We start from the raw sequence: 17,058 nt of genomic DNA on the forward strand, positions 1-17,058 counted from the left end.
CTGCTGTTTCATTATTACACGTTAGTGCAGTAAGATGGCAAGGGAAGAGACCAAAGAAATTGCGGGCAGTAGATCTAAAAGTCCTTCAGGAAACAGAAATAGACGTACGGGCGGTGGCGGGTCCCTGACCACCAGGCCCATGACTTACAACTGCACCACACGGCCTGAAAATCTACCGAGGGCAGTGTGGACAGAGAGAAGCCCTGGCTGGCTGCTGCGTTAAAAATTCACCCTGCCCACGTGTGTGCATGCGAGGCCAGACCTGTAGACGCTTGGCAGCAGTGGTTTCCTCCTGCCCCTGCTTTCCTCTGCGGCTGGCTCCCTCCTCTGCTCCTCTTCCCCTTCCAGGATGTCCTGCCGTCCTTGCAAACTGAGAGCCAAAGTGCCTCTGTGCAGGGGGTGGGGGGCTGTATGTGAGAGAGTATGTGTGAGTGTGAGAATGTGTGTGTGTTTGCACCACAATTCACAATCTGCACAAGCCTGTGTGTCAGTGAGGCTCAACCCTGGTGTTAAGCCCCAAATACATGAATACCCATAAAAGCAGATTTCTCAGGTAAACCGTTTTTCAATCTGGCTGCTCATCATAGCAGCTTGAACGGACTTTTACTCCAGGTTCACCATGACTTTGATGTGTTGGCTTGGAGGGAAAAGTTGGTGAGCTAAAGAAAATTAACCCATTTCAAAATCAATCCTGGTTTTCTTCATTTTCTGTTTAATCACAATTTCTGACATTGTGGGCCCCTCCTGGCGTGGTAGGATGGTGAGTGAAACTTCTGTTACAAAACTCCCTCTGGGCAGCTGGGAGGCCCTGCAGGCCACTGTCGGAACCTCACAGACCCACGGGTCAGAGGCGGGCGGAGCCCTCCTTGGGGCTGATGCTGGGAGTGCCAACTTGGCCTTCTGAGAACGGTGTTTTCCAGCTATGGTAGGAAACTCTGCTCCCCCCTCTTCTCGCCTCCTTTCCTCCCTTTACTGATTCTCAGTTCTCACCAGGAGAGTAACAGTGGCTTCTGGTTGGTGCAGGGTGTTCGACCAGAGAAGAAAGGGCCCTGGAAAAAACGGAACCTGTAACAGAGGAAATGGAGGACCCGGAACACCCAGAGGGAATAAAAGGTAAAACAAACAAACAAACACCTCAATAAAGAATGCAGAGCAGAGGCAAGGAAAAGTCTCAGAACACTGCAAAGCGCCAGAGCAAAGCACCTCATGCCTGGGGTGAAGTGGAGCCTGGGAAACTTACCGTCTCCACTGACAAGGGTTAAATCTGACAGCTTCTCAAGGGCCCAGCTGCACATGTGCAGAATGGTGGGTCCAGCCAGACATTAACACACGTTTCCTGGAGAAAGCAGATCCCAAGTATGTGGGGTGTTTGTGCCCTTGTTAGGCAAACCCCAAGTGAGTTGCACAAATGTGCTGACTTCCGAGGATTTAGCAAGAACAATAACTTGGGTCACTGGGACTTAAAGCGGATATGAGCTATAAGGAAAGACAAAAATAAATGCTTCTGTGCCCAGAGGGAAAGAGTCTAGTGGAGCTGACTGTGCTTCACTTGCGGTTTACAAATCTGGAAGCCCATTCATTCAAGCCATCAGAAGCCTTTCTTGACCCTGGAAGTTACTTAATAATTCCTCAACTCATGGCTAAGTCTGCAAGTGTTCCCCTGGCCTTTGCCTCCCTTACCTTCCCTCTTGAACCAGTGCTGAACTTCTCCCCATATTCTCTACTCCTAAGCACATACATTCCTCTAGAATCTCTCTGTGGATGCTAAAGTCCTCTTGCTGTCCTTACCCCGGGCTTAGAGAGGCAGCATGGCCTCTGGACTCTGCCTGGTGTTGCAGGAAAGGGTCCATCCTCCATTCCTCTGGCCCACCCCAGGCACCATTTCACAAAGCTAGGTCAGAGACCCGTGGCTCCTAAGAGAGCTGACTTCCAGTCAGCCGAGCCTGTGGGAAGACCCTTCTCCCAGAGTAGAATTCCAAGACCGGGAGCAGGAGGCTAAGGACTGGCCCCACCTGAGTTATAGGCGAGGTCAGGAGGCACAGAGAGAAGAAGCACTGAGACTTTTTTTGCAGGGGAGTAAGTGCTCAGAACTACAATATTAAGATGACAGATTAAGCAGTTCTGTATAGGATGAACTAGAGCAGGAGAGACTGGAGGCCAGGGAGACGTGGACATCCGGTAATGAGGGTCTGTGCCGGAGGGGAGTGTGGGAGGAGATCAGCAGAGGGACAGAGTTTGAGGGACAGGGTTGAGAAGGAGTGGACTGCCCTCCCCAGTTAACTGGAGAAGGTCTGGAGTTCTGAGGAGCAAAAAGTCAGCTTTACTCGGAGTTGACTTAAAGATTTGAGCCAAGGTGACTAGGAGAATGGTAGCTTGGAGATAGGAGAGTCTGAAGGAAAAGGTTGTTTGGGGAAGAAGATGAGGAGCCTGAGCTGTTACGAGGAATCCATGAGGAAATGAGTCAGAAGCGCAGGCCTGGGGCTGAAGGTGAGCGTAGGGCTTGCTCTCCTTACAGACAGTGAGTGCTGTCTGGGTTCTGACCCCAGGTCTGCCACTCGTCAGCTGTGTGACCTTGGTGAGACTCTTGATGTCTCGTGTCTTAGGTTTCTTCCCCTGGAGAAATGGGCACAGTAGAATCTACCTCCCTAGGGCTGTTGGAAGGGTGAAATGAGGAAATCCGTATAAGGCACGTGAAACGGTGCCTGGCACAGAGTAACTGCTCAATAACTGTTAGATGTTGTTGTCGCCATTGCTCTTCGATAGTCTTCCTTACAAAGGTCATAGCTAAAGCCACGTGGGCAGAAGACAGTGGTCTGAAAAAAGAACCGTGGGGAATGTGTACGTTAAAGCGTTGTATTTACAGCACGTTTATTTTCTCCAACAAGACTGCTTCTTTGAACGTGAGCTTCCAGGCTTGGTTCCTGGAGTATGTGTGAAGAATCTGGTGAAGACTTTTGAGCCCTACGGCAGGCCAGCCGTGGACCGTCTTAACATTACCTTCTACGAAAACCAGATCACCGCTTTCCTCGGTCACAATGGAGCAGGGAAAACCACTACCTTGTGAGTCTTCAGGCAAAGAGGCTGGGGTCTCCATTCTGTGCTGTCATCCTCTGGCTCTATTCTTCCTCTGTTGCTGCAGCCTACTCTTTCCCACTGAATCTTAATGACAGAAATATGCTCTGTATTTGTGTCCCAGGAATGTGTAAAGCACATTGCAGTTTTCAGAGCTTACACTCGTATATCATTGTAATTGACCCTCAAGTGAAGTTGGGGAGGGAGGTGGAGTCGTGGGTTTATCAGGGAAGTGGACATCCAGAGAGCTGAGTGACTTTCCCAAGGTCACCAAGGTGTAACGGTTCAGTGAAGGCAGGAGCCAGGTCCTCACATGATTGTCTCTTGTGTTTGATGCTGAGGACCCGTCCCCCTACCCCCAGGCTCGCCAGCACTAGGACCATGATGGCTGTGCTAAAGTCATGGCCACCACCATCACATGCCCTTGGTCTGCAGAGCACTGCTTATCTTCCGAGAGCATCCCTTTTCCTACCTGTGCAGGTTGGTGGTAGTTCTGGAAGAAGGTAAAAGGGGGCAGTCTCTAGAGGGACTGTGGGTTCCTGGGAGTTGAAGACCACATTCAGGGAAGGGGAGGTTCTGCGTGGACCTCAGCTCAGGGAGCGCCCCTTACTTTGCTAAGGGGCCTGAGCTCCAGCTGCTGAGAAGGAGAACAGGGCCAGCCGTGGCGGCCCCCTCCAGGGCCAGGGAGCCCTGTGAACCCAGCCTGCGAGTCCTTCGTCTTCTTACAGAGCCCCAGGAAGGAACAGCAGTGTACACCCTGCGTTGGAATGTTCCCGAGGGCGGTTCAGTGTGAATGGAATGTGGGGCTGGTGCCATTATATTTGGTTCTGTTTCCCTCTAGCGGTCGATCAACAGAGATTTCAGCTTCTCAGCACGAGTTCAGCGAGCCTGAGCTCAGAGGCAGTGCTGGGAGGGGCAGCACTGACCCATCCCACTTCCCTCCTTGTTAGCTAATACGGTCAGAGAGCCCGAAGCCCCATTCAGGACCCCAAAGGCAAACACATTACTTCATGAATGTGAAATGCAACATCCCCTGGGGGCTGAAGCACAATGTTTAATAAAAGTTGTATAATACTTTTAAGTCTGGCTTTGCGCTGGCACTGTTCTAAGCCCTGTACAGGTATTAACTCATTTAATCCCCACAACAACAGCACGAGGTGAGAGTTGTCATTTCTCATTTTCCAAAAAAAAAAAAAAAAAAAACCTCTACGTTGTTATTGGGCTTTTTATTACTTTTGGATCCAGAACTATCGTGGTGGTAATTCCCAGGCCTGGCTTCCATCGATGAGTCAACACATGCACATTGAGTGCCTGGGCGTCTCGGCAAGACCCAGCCCTTTGTAAGGTGACGTCAGGCAAAGCATTGACCCCTGCACTGAATACCTTTAACGGAGCTGGGAGCTGTGATGGCTGCAAGGGGGCCTGGGGAGGGCTCTTTGGCTGCAAGTGAACACTGGGCAGCTGGGAATCATCGCTGCCTGCCTGGGAGCACTGGGAATTAGCAGAAGCAGAGAGGGAAGGCAGATATGCACACGAGCACTAAGCCTCTTGTGGGAAACTGTTTGTTCCCACAGCTAATGATGGCTTGGGTTTAATGAGAGGCACAGGTGGAAATCACTGTGAGCGTCCTCACCGGCCCTGGGGTGGGGGCTGCCATCCCCAGGTGTTCCTAAAGGCCATCCTTTCTGCCCCTGACTTCTGCGTCTGGCAGGTCCATCATGACGGGTCTCCTGCCCCCGACATCTGGGACCGTGCTCATTGGGGGAAAGGACATTGAAACCAGCCTGGATGCAGTCCGGCAGAGCCTTGGCATGTGTCCACAGCACAACATCTTGTTCCACCAGTAAGTAGAACAGGAACTGAGACCCTCGCCTCGCCTTGCCTCGCCTTGCCTCGCCCTCACCTTGCCCCCAGCAACGTGTTCTCCCAGGCCAGCTCATCCACATTCAAGGTCTTTTGTCCTGCTTGCAATGAGAAGGTCCCTCAGAACCTAGGACCGTGCCTCAGGCACTCGGAGCTGAGGTCTTCCTGCTCAGAAGAGTGATGCCGCCTTCTCTCTGTCGGGGTGGCTGGGCCCAGGGCCCCCTGCTCAGTGTTTGCCCGGAAGTCTAGTCCCTCTCAGCGACCGTACAGGAGACCCTTGCTCCTTCTTCCCTCTTAAGCCAGGTGCTAAAAATGGACTTTTCAGCAGGCTCTTCAGTTGGGTTCTTTCCATACTTTTATTTCTTATCTAAAAAGTTATATACAGAATTAAGGAAGGAGGGAAGAAAAGGAAGGAAGGGAATATAAAATAAAACAAGAAAAATAAAGGTCATCTGTGATTTCACCACCCAGAGAAAACCACTGTTAACACCTTGATATAGAATATTTCAGACCTTTCTCTAGTGCATGTATGGATACATATTTTTTAATTATAAAAGAGAGTAAAACTCTGCATACAACTTTGTAACCTGCTATTTTTTAAATGTGACTGCTCTTTTGACCTAAGATACCATGAACATCTTTTCATGCTATTACATATTCTTCTAGAAAGCAATTTTTAATATACTCATACTGTTCCATTGTATGATGTGCTTTTTAAGCTGTGCCCTCTTAGATATTTTGGCAGGGTCGGCTTTTCGTCTCATTTTCTGTTATAAGCAACACCGCGATGGACATGTTGACGGCTAAATCCTTCTGCTCACCCTCAATTATTTCTGTAAGGCAGATTTCCTGAAGGGGAGTTGCTAAGCACGTTGCCTTTCTCGTTGCCCCGTCCCCACAGCCTCACAGTGGCCGAACACATCCTCTTCTACGCCCAGCTGAAAGGGAGGTCCTGGGAGGAGGCCCAGCTGGAGGTGGAAGCCATGCTGGAGGACACAGGCCTCCACCACAAGAGGAATGAGGAAGCTCAGGATCTATCAGGTGTTTGGTGCTGGAGAAAGACAGGGCTTCGGATGGCACATCCACTGTCTCCCCGGGAACAGGGCTGTGTGTGTGTGTGTGTGTGTGTATTCTTAGGCTTACAACAGGAGAGCCTCTAAGAGTTGGAACATTCTATAAAGTTATGCTGAGCATCTACGAGCCGCCCACCTCTGGATTATGTCCCACATGGGATGCTATCTTGCGGCAGCCTGGGCTGTATTTGCTGTGATGTTTATGTGTTTGAACTGAAAGGTGAGAACCGTCTTCAAGTGGTCTGATCCTAGGAGGCAGGGATTTTCTTTTCTGCACCATGAGGCTGGTCCCACTAGGGTTTTGAACGTTGTATGTGAACATCTAAGGAGGCAGCATTGAACGTGCAGGATCTAAGGTACCCTCCTCGCTCTCGTCCCGCCCTCCACACCCCATGACCCCACGCCTGTGCTTCCAGGTGGGATGCGGAGGAAGCTGTCCGTTGCCATTGCCTTCGTAGGAGATGCCAAGGTGGTGGTTCTCGACGAGCCCACCTCTGGGGTGGACCCCTACTCCAGGCGCTCCATCTGGGACCTGCTCCTGAAGTATCGCTTGGGTAAGGGCTACCGCGCAGCGCCTGTGTGCTCTGGGGCTTTATGTGTGCTCGCCGCTCTTCACACAGGGTGCTTTGCAGCTCTGTGCAGTAACAGCCATCACTGCATTCAGACGGCGCTTTCTCACTCACTTGGGGGAGTCTGAGTTCCAGGGAAATCTCTTGAGATTTTTCACACAAATACAGGCAGGGAGTTACTGATGAAGCAGCTTCCTTCCCAAAATTCTCTCGGAAGTTCTTTTAACCTGCTGCCCTTCTGTCTGGAACACAGAGGGCAGCACCAGGTGAAATTCCCCTTTGACTAAGAGGACCCAAGCCACCTACAAAAACCAGGTGTGAGGGCGATGAGCCTGTACGCATTGCTACAGAGGACTGCTGCTGGTGGAAATGTCTCGACACGGACTTTCCCTCCTCTGTCGTGGCACCTGCCAACCAGAGGAGCAGACCCAGAAGAGACAGCAAGCAGAGCTGAGTGCCTGTGAAAGTGACGATGTGTGCAAGCCTGTGGTCGATCTGCCATCCTGGAATCCTCATTACTGTCTTCCTTTAATGACATCTCCAGCTATTATAAAAGAATGTGCTTGTGTGTTTGTGTGTGTGTGTGTGTGTTTTGGAAAGACTACAAATGCAGTGCTTACAGACATAGAAAACAAACATAGGGTTACCACGGAGGAAAGAGAGTAGGAAGGGATAGGTTGGGAGTTCGAGATTTGCAGATACTACTATATATAAAACAGATTAACAACAAGTTTCTACTGTAGAGCACAGGGAACTATATTCAGGATCTTGTAGTGACCTATGGTGAAAAAGAGTATGAAAAGGAGTATGTGTATGTACGTGTATGACTGAAACGTTATGCTGCACAGCAGAAGCACAGCACTGTAAACTGCCTACACTCCAACAACAAAAAATAAATGCAGTGCTCAGTGACCGGAGTAACACATATAGAAGCCAGCAGATGTTGACTGACAGTAAATACGTCCCATATGCGGTGATTTATGTGCATCCGGCCCTGGGCCTGATGAGAAGACACTCTGTGGAGCAGCGCTCTGCAGCACGCAGGATGCCGTGAAACACTAGCTGCTGCCATTGCTATCCTAGTATTCTAGACGGTGCTGCAAAGAGCTTGTTTTTATTTATTAACTCCTGGTTTTGTAACCCGTGTAGCAGGGAGGGAGCTGTACATCCTCTCTCATCCACACCCGGCCCAGGCCTGCCAGGTGACTCCCCTGACCCCTGCCTTGCAGGAAGAACCATCATCATGTCCACTCACCACATGGACGAGGCCGACCTCCTCGGGGACCGCATCGCCATCATTTCCCAGGGACGGCTCTACTGCGCGGGCACCCCGCTCTTCCTGAAGAACTGCTTTGGCACAGGCTTCTACCTCACCTTGGTGCGCAAGATGAAAACTGTCCAGAGCCAAGAAAGAGGCTGCGAGGTATGTGTCTGTCCAGGGGAAGAGCCCATCCTGGCTGAGAAGGGACGTACAGGGTGGCGCTGTCATTCCAGACATCTCTACCCAAATCAGGCTCCAGCCAGCAGAACTGAGCTCTTTGTTTCTGGAACCATTTGCAGATTTTGATAAAAGGACATTCTGAACTGTCCTACACAGATGCTTTACCCCAAGTAAAAGGCCTGCTTTTAAATGACCTGAGATCATTACACGCAAGACTCCTAAACTACACAGGAGGTTTGGTGCAGCGCAGAAGGGAGGGTCTTACTCCGCAAGGTTACGCTGTTTAAAGGAGAGTAGTCATTTAAGCTTCCTTTTTTCATTCCAACATTATGTTCCCTAATTAAACCCAAAATTTACTGGTAAATGAAAGCTAATAAAAAGCTTCCCTGGTAACTATAACCTGAAAACGATGAAGGGAAAAATTACCAGCCAGCAGAGACCATCACAGCGTGTCAGGAGCCCCACATTCAAGTCTGAGCTTGCAGGTGAACATACTGTGTCATCCTGGGCAAATTACTTAATCCCTCATTGTTGCTGGGGATTTGTCCATGTAGAAAATGGAACTGGCATTTGCTGCTTCTGCTTCTGGGGGATGTGGTGAGGGTCAAGTATCACGCATGTGCTCAGAGCTCCTTGAGGAAGGCACTGCTCATGCTCCAGCTGCCTCGTCCCATTTGTTTTATTGAGCATTATTTATGCCTCCAGCCCCTGTAGTTTGTGTCTGGCTGCTTCTGGATTTTCCTGTCCTGGGTGGACTTCCACAGCCCAGCACACATCCCCGGGGAGGGAGGAGTCAGACGTCTTGCACAGGTGGACCTACTCTGTCACATGAGCAGTAACGGGCCAGAGGGATCCTCTGAGGTTCCCTCGTGCCTGATTCACACGCTCTCCAGGATGAAATCAAACAGCCACACCCTCAAAATGTTCAGATGAAGTAAGAGATTAAACCAGTGAAGAAAAATGCGTTGACCACGCTTGGCATGAGAAACAAACAAAGCTTGGTGGTGACAGCGGTGGACACAGGGAGATGCTGTCATGGGAGTGACTGACGTCCCTCTGTCGTAGGGGCCCTGCGGCTGTGCCTCCAAGGGTTTCTCCACCAGGTGTCCAGCCTGTGCTGACGGTTTAGCTCCCGAACAAGCCTTGGACGGTAAGGACTGGGGCAGCCCATGCTTGGTTCTTGTCCGGCAATCATCTCTTGGTGGTCTTAGCTGTGTTCTGTTGTCGTGCATTTTGACGCAAATAAAGAGAACACGCTGTGTGCTTCTCAAGCCCACGGTCATGCAGTTGCCCCTCTTCTTCTGTGAGCTTCGTTCTCCTCCTCTGTTCCCCAAGGGATTTTAGGGTCATGGGCCTACCTTTAACGAGGAATCCAGTCTTTGTTCATTCCTTGCCCTTGTCCATAGTAAGCCCACATTCCCGGGGTCCTCCTTCCTGGCTCCAAGCCACATTCCTCGGTGTCTGGCGAGAAGAGCTCCTAAAGGTGCCAAACGGAGCCCTATGGCGGTGATGCGCCCGTGGTGACGCACGGCCCTCACAGTGCGCTTTTCCAGGGCGTCAGGTCGCACGGCATGGTTGCCAAGTCTGTGGGATGTCACACATCCCCATTACACCCCTAGCTTTCCCCGCAGTCCCAGTTTTCCACTATTCTCGCTTGGGTGAGGATGCATTAAACCTCCAGGAAGACACCAAAGAGAGGCTCTCCCTGTAGAAGCGCTCATCCCGTCAGGACCTGACCTCCTGGCCCCAGAGTGCTTGTCAACAAGTCTTTCCGTCCGCCATGAGTGCCTGCCTCTCGTCCTTCTCCTGGGGGTGTCCTTGCAGATGGAATCCCACATATCGTATTCCTAAGTGGGAGCAAAATTAAACCTATGTACTCATCCAAGTTAACGAGGGGGTGTGTTTGCTTAGCAAAGAAAAAACAAAGTTTCTTACTTAGCACAAATTTTTTTCTAACCCAAATCTGGTGAAACAAGAAAACTAGACAATTATGCTTAAAATCTGAGGGAAAATGCCCAGAGTTGCGTCAAGCCTGCTCTCTCACCCTCTCTTTGCGCTGACAGAACCCATCATGAACACAAACACATCTTTTCAGGACATTTCTGTTTTTCCCTAGTCTGCCTTGCTGAGGCCCCCTCTCTGCTTTCTGAATGGTTTTTAAATGAACACAATTAATTACTGTTATGCACCAAAATTAAGTTGGAAACAGCCTGCTGGCTAGTAGGACTTCATTTCTAAACAACGGTTTATTTTCTTTGAATAGAAGAGGGATGCTGTGAACGGTGGGGAGCTCAGTAAGTAGTTGTGCCCCAGGTACGAGAAGGAAGATCATTGCAATCCCCAGTAGCCCCTGGGAAGGCTTTTCACACGCACACACCCACGTGCCCCCCCCCCCCCCCACACACACACACAGACCTCCCTGCCAGGCCCTGAGAGCCCTGCTGCCCTGGAAAGGCTGACACACACGCCTAAGACACAATTCCTGGGAATCCAGCAGCTTCAGGCTCCACTTCCTTCCTAAGAGAACAATGACCGTGACCCCAGAGAGCTGTTAGGGCCGAGCTGCTTCCTCCCTCGAGGAGCCCTCCGGCCCCTGCATGAAGTCACCTTGTTGCTGAAGACAATTGAGTCTAATTTGCATGCCTGACATGAAACAAGCCTTCCAGTCCAGCTAGGCAGAAGGATTTGGATTGAAAGCCATGAAATCCCTCTACATGAGTCACTTTTAAAACAGAGAAAGAAAAGAACTCACGGGGTGACCCTGACCCTGAGTGGTCTGCTTGCAGAAACACTCTGGGGCGGGGGCCCGAGCCCCCAGACCCCTGCTCCCTTTGACCTCCCTGCCTCTCAAGAGAGCATGCTGGGGAACGGCTTCTTTAAATGCATGCTTTGCATTTTTTAATTAGATTTTTTTTTCATTTTAAAGTAACACATGCTTGTTTGTGAAGTTGGATCCTGACTTATGAGGGTATCAGGTACATACTCGGCACTGGACACGTCCCCACACCCCATGCCGTGCACCCTGCACTCCATCCCCTGGTCCAGCTCCACAGCTCCTCAGTCCACCTCTGCATTTCCTCTGAGCTGGGGATGGAGGAGATTTTTCGTTCGTTTGTTTGAGACACCAGATGCAGTCCCAAGGGGGATGATGCAGTCCCCCAAAAAGTCAGGCCAGGCCTGGGTGTGAGTCAGGAAGGAGGGTTCTCACCCAGCTTGGTCACCAGATCCATATGAACATCTCGTCTTGGGCAAGTCCCCTGCAGCTTGGGCCACACCCTGAAAATGAAAGCAGCCTTGACTTAACTCTCAGTCTTGTGGTGAACAAGAATGAGCAACAGTGATGACAGAGCTTGCTCACTTGAGATGACGGTCATGATTAGCAACAGCAGCCGACACTCATCCATGCACCAGGCACAGGGTTCTCATGTTTCATGTGTATTAACTCATCCAAGCCTCACTGATAACAATGAAGTGGGTGCTGTTGTTTCCCCCTTTTTGCAGATGAGGAGACTAGAGTATGACTTGCCTGGTGGTATGTAGATTGTAAAGGACAGAACATTTGATTGAACAAAGGAGAAAACCGGCACCGGGATGTTACATGACCTCCCCAGGTTTGCAGTGAGTTAGCGGGGAGCGCTTTTGTTCCCACCTCCATCTCCATCTCCCTTCCAGCGCCTGTCACGGGGCCAGCTAAGCTAAACATGGCAGGATGGAGCGAGCGTCAGTCCTCCACAAGAGCCACTATTGAAGAACGAAAAGCCCCTTCCTCAGATGGGAGGCAGAAGAAAGCAGGGGACCTGGGCAAGCTCATGGTCTCGCAGGTTCTGGAAAACAGAGTCGACGTCAGCTTCTTCCCTTGTCTTAGGGGATGTGAACGAGCTGATGGATATGGTTCGCCACCATGTTCCAGAGGCAAAGCTGGTGGAGTGCATTGGTCAAGAACTCATCTTCCTTCTTCCAAACAAGAATTTCAAGCAGAGAGCATACGCCAGCCTTTTCAGAGAGCTGGAGGAGACGCTGGCTGACCTGGGGCTCAGCAGTTTTGGGATTTCTGACACTCCCCTGGAGGAGGTAAGGCAGAGATTCCAGCTGGTTTCTGTCCGGTACCGGAAGAGCTGGTTCTTTGCCCAAGTCTAACTCGAGAGGGAAGTTTTGTAAAGGCAAAGAGCCATAATTCCTCACCCAAGCATAGCAACTAGCTTCATTTCCGGCTTCCTTCCTCCTGCCTTTGTCCGTCTGCACACATATTTTAGAAGAGAAACCCCCAGAATCCGCAGCATACACTTTTGTGTTTATGGAAGACTATGTTCTTAGAAAAAGAATCAATGTCTTTTCTTCCCTTTATGAAGCAGTATGCAACAAAATTGAGCTTGGGTTAGATTTTCCTGAGGGGCATGCCTGACCCAAATTCCCTCTTTTCCTCCTTGACAGATATTTCTGAAGGTCACGGAAGACTCTGATTCAGGACCTCTGTCTGCAGGTAAGGTGCCCGAGTGCGTAGTTTGTTCCCGCACCGCAACCCCAAGCTCTGTCCTGAAAGTCTAAGGAAAAACTCATGAAACAACAGCAAGCAAATACTCCTCCAGAGTATTTATCTGACCCCCAAATAACAAGTATTCTGCATTCTCAGTTCCTTTGAATGACAAAGGAAAGACGAGTAGAATTAGGTCTTGGTGGGGAGAGTGAATCAACCAGGATTCTTAGAAGCTCAGGCTGGGAGCTGCACCCTCCCCAGGCTTCTCACCCAACTTCCCGTCTCCTGTTCCTGCCACAGCAGCATCCTCATCCCCTCTTACCTCCGACCAGACCTCCGATCCCTGCCCGCCTGCATGAGTGACAGCCCAGAGTTGGATGATGGTGACAGTGAATAGAACCCAGATGCCAGCTGGACCTCCTGGCCCTTTGACGTGGAGATAAAATTATTCTGAGCCCTCATGTAGTGCCCTGTGGAACTTTGAAACTGTGGGGCCAATAATTGCTGTGGATTCTGGGGGTTTCTCTTTTATATATGTGTGAGCCTAGGACGCAACTATCCTCTTCCACAATTTCTACCAAACCCCAGAGCCACTCAGACACTCCTGAGCACAGTGGACTTTACTGCGAAGAGTGCGGGATGGGGAGATGGACGTGCAGAAGGGGGTCACCGGCCACAACACACGCCCCTGCTGACAGAGCAGTAGGCGTCCACCCACGCCGACGAAACCCCCTCCCTGGCTCCTCTCTTCCCGTTCCATTTTCCTTTCTCCGGGTTGCAGGCAAAGCTGTGGGGCGAGTCTCCTTTGCTGCCTTGGGCTCCTGCCTGTGGTTGCGTCTTTCTGCCCAGTGTGGCATCTCACAGTATGCTCCTGTGCAAAGGCTCTTTCCTCTCTGAGGGCTTCTGGTGCCAGCTCTTAAGTCATGGTTCTCATCTTGCTTTGTAAGCGATCCCAGAAAGTTATGTATCAGCTATGCCTAGAACTATCAAGGGTCAAATGTATCAGCGCAAACACGTGCCGTGCTGAGGCAGGTTGTGTGGCGGCCAGAAGAGGTGGCCATCCAGGTGGAGTAGGGAGGAAAGGGCGGCGCTCTGGAGGGGGTGCGAGCAGCCCACCACAGGCCCAAGGTCTTCCTTCCAGCTTTGCAGACACAGGAACTGAATTCTCTCAGCTTACCCAAAGGCAAAAACTTACATTAACCAAGACCAGAATGAAAATATGCTAATTTATATTAGATGCCCTGATAGATTCAAGAATTGGGGACTTTAATCTGCACACAATACGCCGTCTTAATAAGTAGGTCCTCTTAGAAGAATAAATTACACACCAGAAGACTGGTCATTCTGGACATAGAATAGGATGTTCTAAAGAGACAGTCAAGGGTAGGGGTTAAGAGTTAGCCTCTAGAATGAGGCAGACTGAACATCAAACTTGAACTCTTTAATTTGCTAATTGAGTGGCTTTGGGGAAATATCTGGCCTCTTTTTATTTTTAAATGAGAACTCTTAAGATGCTCATGTATAGCATACAGCAGAGTTAATTATATTGATCATGCTGTACCTTATATCCCTAGCACTTATTAATATTTAGCTTTTTTGTACCTCAGTTTCCTCATCTGCAAAATGGGGATAATAGTATCCACCTGTTAAGGTTATTGAGGGAATTAAATGAGTTAAAACATGCCAAGTCTTAATACAGTATGCAGTTTCTGATTATGACTCGGCAACACCCTAATCTAAACATTTACAAATATCTCGTGTCTCAAACCCATTTAGCCCTAATTTATACTTTACAAGATTAAACATTCATTGTCTTATTTGACTGTCACTGTAACCTCATGAGGCTGGTAGGGCAGGGATGGCCCTATCTGGGGAAACTGAGCTCATATAAATGGGATGACTGCCTTAAAGTCACTCAGGCTTCTGAGTCTTACTCCCTGGCCACAGCTCTCAAGTCTAAGACCCGCAATTCCACACTCCCACCGTCTCCCACTTTTCAGATGGCTCAGTGCATTTGTTTTGAATAGGCTCTGCTTTAGAGGATGACATTTTTCTGATCTTGTCTTCAGAGTCAAAGGAGCCTGTCTATGGAGTCAAACATCACGTGGTACCAAGAGGGTCCAAGCCATTTCTGAAGGGTGGTTCACTGCCAGTGGCCTCTAGAGGGCAGCAGAAAGCCAGAGACAAACTGATTCTGAACAAGCCTGGAGCCCTCACCTCTGGCCCTGGCGGTGGACTCCAGTCTGGGTGGGGCATCAGGGAGAGCAAAGTTCAGAGGACAGACATGAGGAGAGGCAACAGAAACCCCCCAGAGGGAGGGCCAGCCACAGGAGACCTCAGGTCTGAGCCCAGATCAGGAGAAGGGAGACTGAACTGGGATCTGGGTCCAGCTAGTCGGTGAGCCTGGGGGGACTCTCCACCCTCTGAGCAGCGGGCCTGGCGCACCGCAGGTGCCTGTGAGCGTCCACTGAAGGGACAGCTCAGCTCACCCGCTCCCTTCCTAGCCGCTTTTGTCCTGGGGGACTTCAGGAGCAAGCAGCCGGGGACCACCCAGCGGTCCTCTAGGGTCTCCACGTGCAGCCACATGCTCTGCAAATGGGTATTAAGCATTGGTGGTCAACTGTAGCTTCAATAAAACGGAGGACTTGCGGTGGTTTATAAAGCGCATTCACATGTGTTAGTTCGTTTAATCTTCATAACAACCCTTGAAATATTCTCGTTCTCATTTTACAGATGAGAAAACTCAGATTCAGCCAGGTTGAGTCACTCAGCCAGATTTACACATCTGGTAAGAGTCAGGACGCAAACACAGGTCTCCTAACTCCCAGCTCATCAGTCTTTCCTCTACTTTTCAGGAGCCTCCAAAAGTTTAGAAAGAACTGACTCTGACTTTTACGTATTTGTGTGCACAGGTTATACGTGAATGCGTTTTGTTGTTAAATTCAAATAATACATAAAAAGGCCGAAATCACCCTCCCACTTCCTCCCCTGCCCTTCACCCAGCTCTGCCGTCGTTGTCCGCGGTAACCTGTGTTAACAGCGATGGGTGTTCTCTCAGAGCTTCGTGCGTGCATGCACATTGTCAGTGCATGTGTATATGTGAGCTGTGTGCTCGCTAACATACGTATGGTCTCACCACACATAGCCTTCTGCAGCCTTATTTTTACTCATGTGGTTTAGACCTCTCTGTCTTGTGCTTTTTAACTGCTATAGAGAATTGTTAAGCAATTTCAGGCAATTCTGTCTGTAGATGATTTATCCTAGAAAGTAGAATGTTTAAGCATTTATTACCTTCCTGGCCTGATGTTTTGTTGCTGACTTAAGTGAAGGGAAAATCAACACATTAAGAGAAAACAGCTTATGAGATCCAGACCTTGTGAATGTTTTTCTAAATTACTAATTCCATCTCCCAAACCAGGCGGCTCTCAGCAGAAAAGAGAAAACAGCAGCCTCCGACACCCCTGTCTGGGTCCTGGTGAGGGGGCCAGGCCCACTCCTCAGGGCGGGGGGCCGGCTCCTCAGCCCGAGGGCCCGCCTTCCCCCCAGCGGGAGGGGCGTGGCCGACTCAACACGGGAGCGCGGCTGGTCCTGCAGCACATGCAGGCGCTGCTGGTCAAGCGGTTCCAGCACACCGTCCGCAGCCACAAGGACTTCCTGGCCCAGGTACTGCTGCAGGCTGTGGCCGTGCTGTGTGCTGGTGGCCCTGCCTGCGGGCCCTCCCCCGGCCTCCCCGGCCTCTCCCAGGCTGTCTCGTGCACGGGGTGGGGGTGAGACCCAGCGATGAGCACCCTCTCTGGGTTGTCACCTTTGCTTCTTCCTTGCCAGCCTTTATGTTGATTCTTGGTAACACAATGCTTCTTTGTAAGTTTTCTATCTCACTTAGCAGGGAAAACAGAATAATAATGAATATGTTGATCTTGGTTTTATTTTTACAGAGAAGGATAAAGTCATGTTTTCATTCATTTTTGCAATGACTCTGTATTTCAAGGTCACTGTCCCCTTTGTCTTTTTATATTTTCTATTCAGAAACAGAAACTCTGGTTCACCTCTGGCTCAGCTCTTCCCAGCTCCAGTGTTCAGTGTTCATTGCTGGTCTGATTCAACCATCCTTCAGAGGTTCCCGGAACATTCTATTTTCTCCTGCACAACTGCCTTTGTGCCTCCTTCCATCATGTCCCCCAGATCTGACCTTCTCCACCAGGGCCCAGTTATGAGGCTGCAGGATAAATGCTTAAAAATGTGTGTGTGTGTGTGTATGTGTAGCATACCACATTTCACAGCCCACATTGCCCTGTTTATTTTTGCAGATTGTGCTCCCGGCCACTTTTGTGTTTTTGGCTCTGATGCTTTCCGTCATCATCCCTCCTTTTGGCGAATATCCTGCTTTGACCCTTCACCCCTGGATGTATGGGCAGCAGTACACCTTCTTCAGGTGCGTGGGCTACATCCCCAAAGGGCATCATTCACCTCCGTGGGCTGTGGGGCTGCCGGGTCACCTGCTGCTTGGCGGGGCCCTGACCGTCCCACTCTCTGGGACAGTCCCCAGCATGATGGGGGCCTCGGGCT

The 17,058-nt window shown here is 50.3% G+C and overlaps 1 protein-coding gene across 7 annotated transcripts in view; it reads left to right on the forward strand.

Moving 5' to 3' along the window:
• Positions 1 to 17,058, forward strand: part of ABCA4 (ATP binding cassette subfamily A member 4) — a 140,641-nt gene that overhangs the window by 88,828 nt on the left and 34,755 nt on the right. For all 7 annotated transcript variants that reach the window (XM_072968177.1, XM_072968183.1, XM_072968176.1 and 4 more), the window contains 11 exons: positions 1,024 to 1,113; positions 2,886 to 3,060; positions 4,784 to 4,915; positions 5,837 to 5,976; positions 6,425 to 6,562; positions 7,807 to 8,000; positions 9,084 to 9,168; positions 11,884 to 12,089; positions 12,450 to 12,498; positions 15,911 to 16,155; positions 16,800 to 16,924. In XM_072968177.1, coding sequence (XP_072824278.1) covers positions 1,024 to 1,113; positions 2,886 to 3,060; positions 4,784 to 4,915; positions 5,837 to 5,976; positions 6,425 to 6,562; positions 7,807 to 8,000; positions 9,084 to 9,168; positions 11,884 to 12,089; positions 12,450 to 12,498; positions 15,911 to 16,155; positions 16,800 to 16,924 — 1,579 coding nt within the window. The remainder of the gene's footprint in view (positions 1 to 1,023; positions 1,114 to 2,885; positions 3,061 to 4,783; positions 4,916 to 5,836; positions 5,977 to 6,424; positions 6,563 to 7,806; positions 8,001 to 9,083; positions 9,169 to 11,883; positions 12,090 to 12,449; positions 12,499 to 15,910; positions 16,156 to 16,799; positions 16,925 to 17,058) is intronic.

This window comes from Vicugna pacos, chromosome 9 (assembly GCF_048564905.1).
Source record: "Vicugna pacos chromosome 9, VicPac4, whole genome shotgun sequence".
Classification (NCBI taxonomy): Eukaryota; Metazoa; Chordata; class Mammalia; order Artiodactyla; family Camelidae; genus Vicugna; species Vicugna pacos.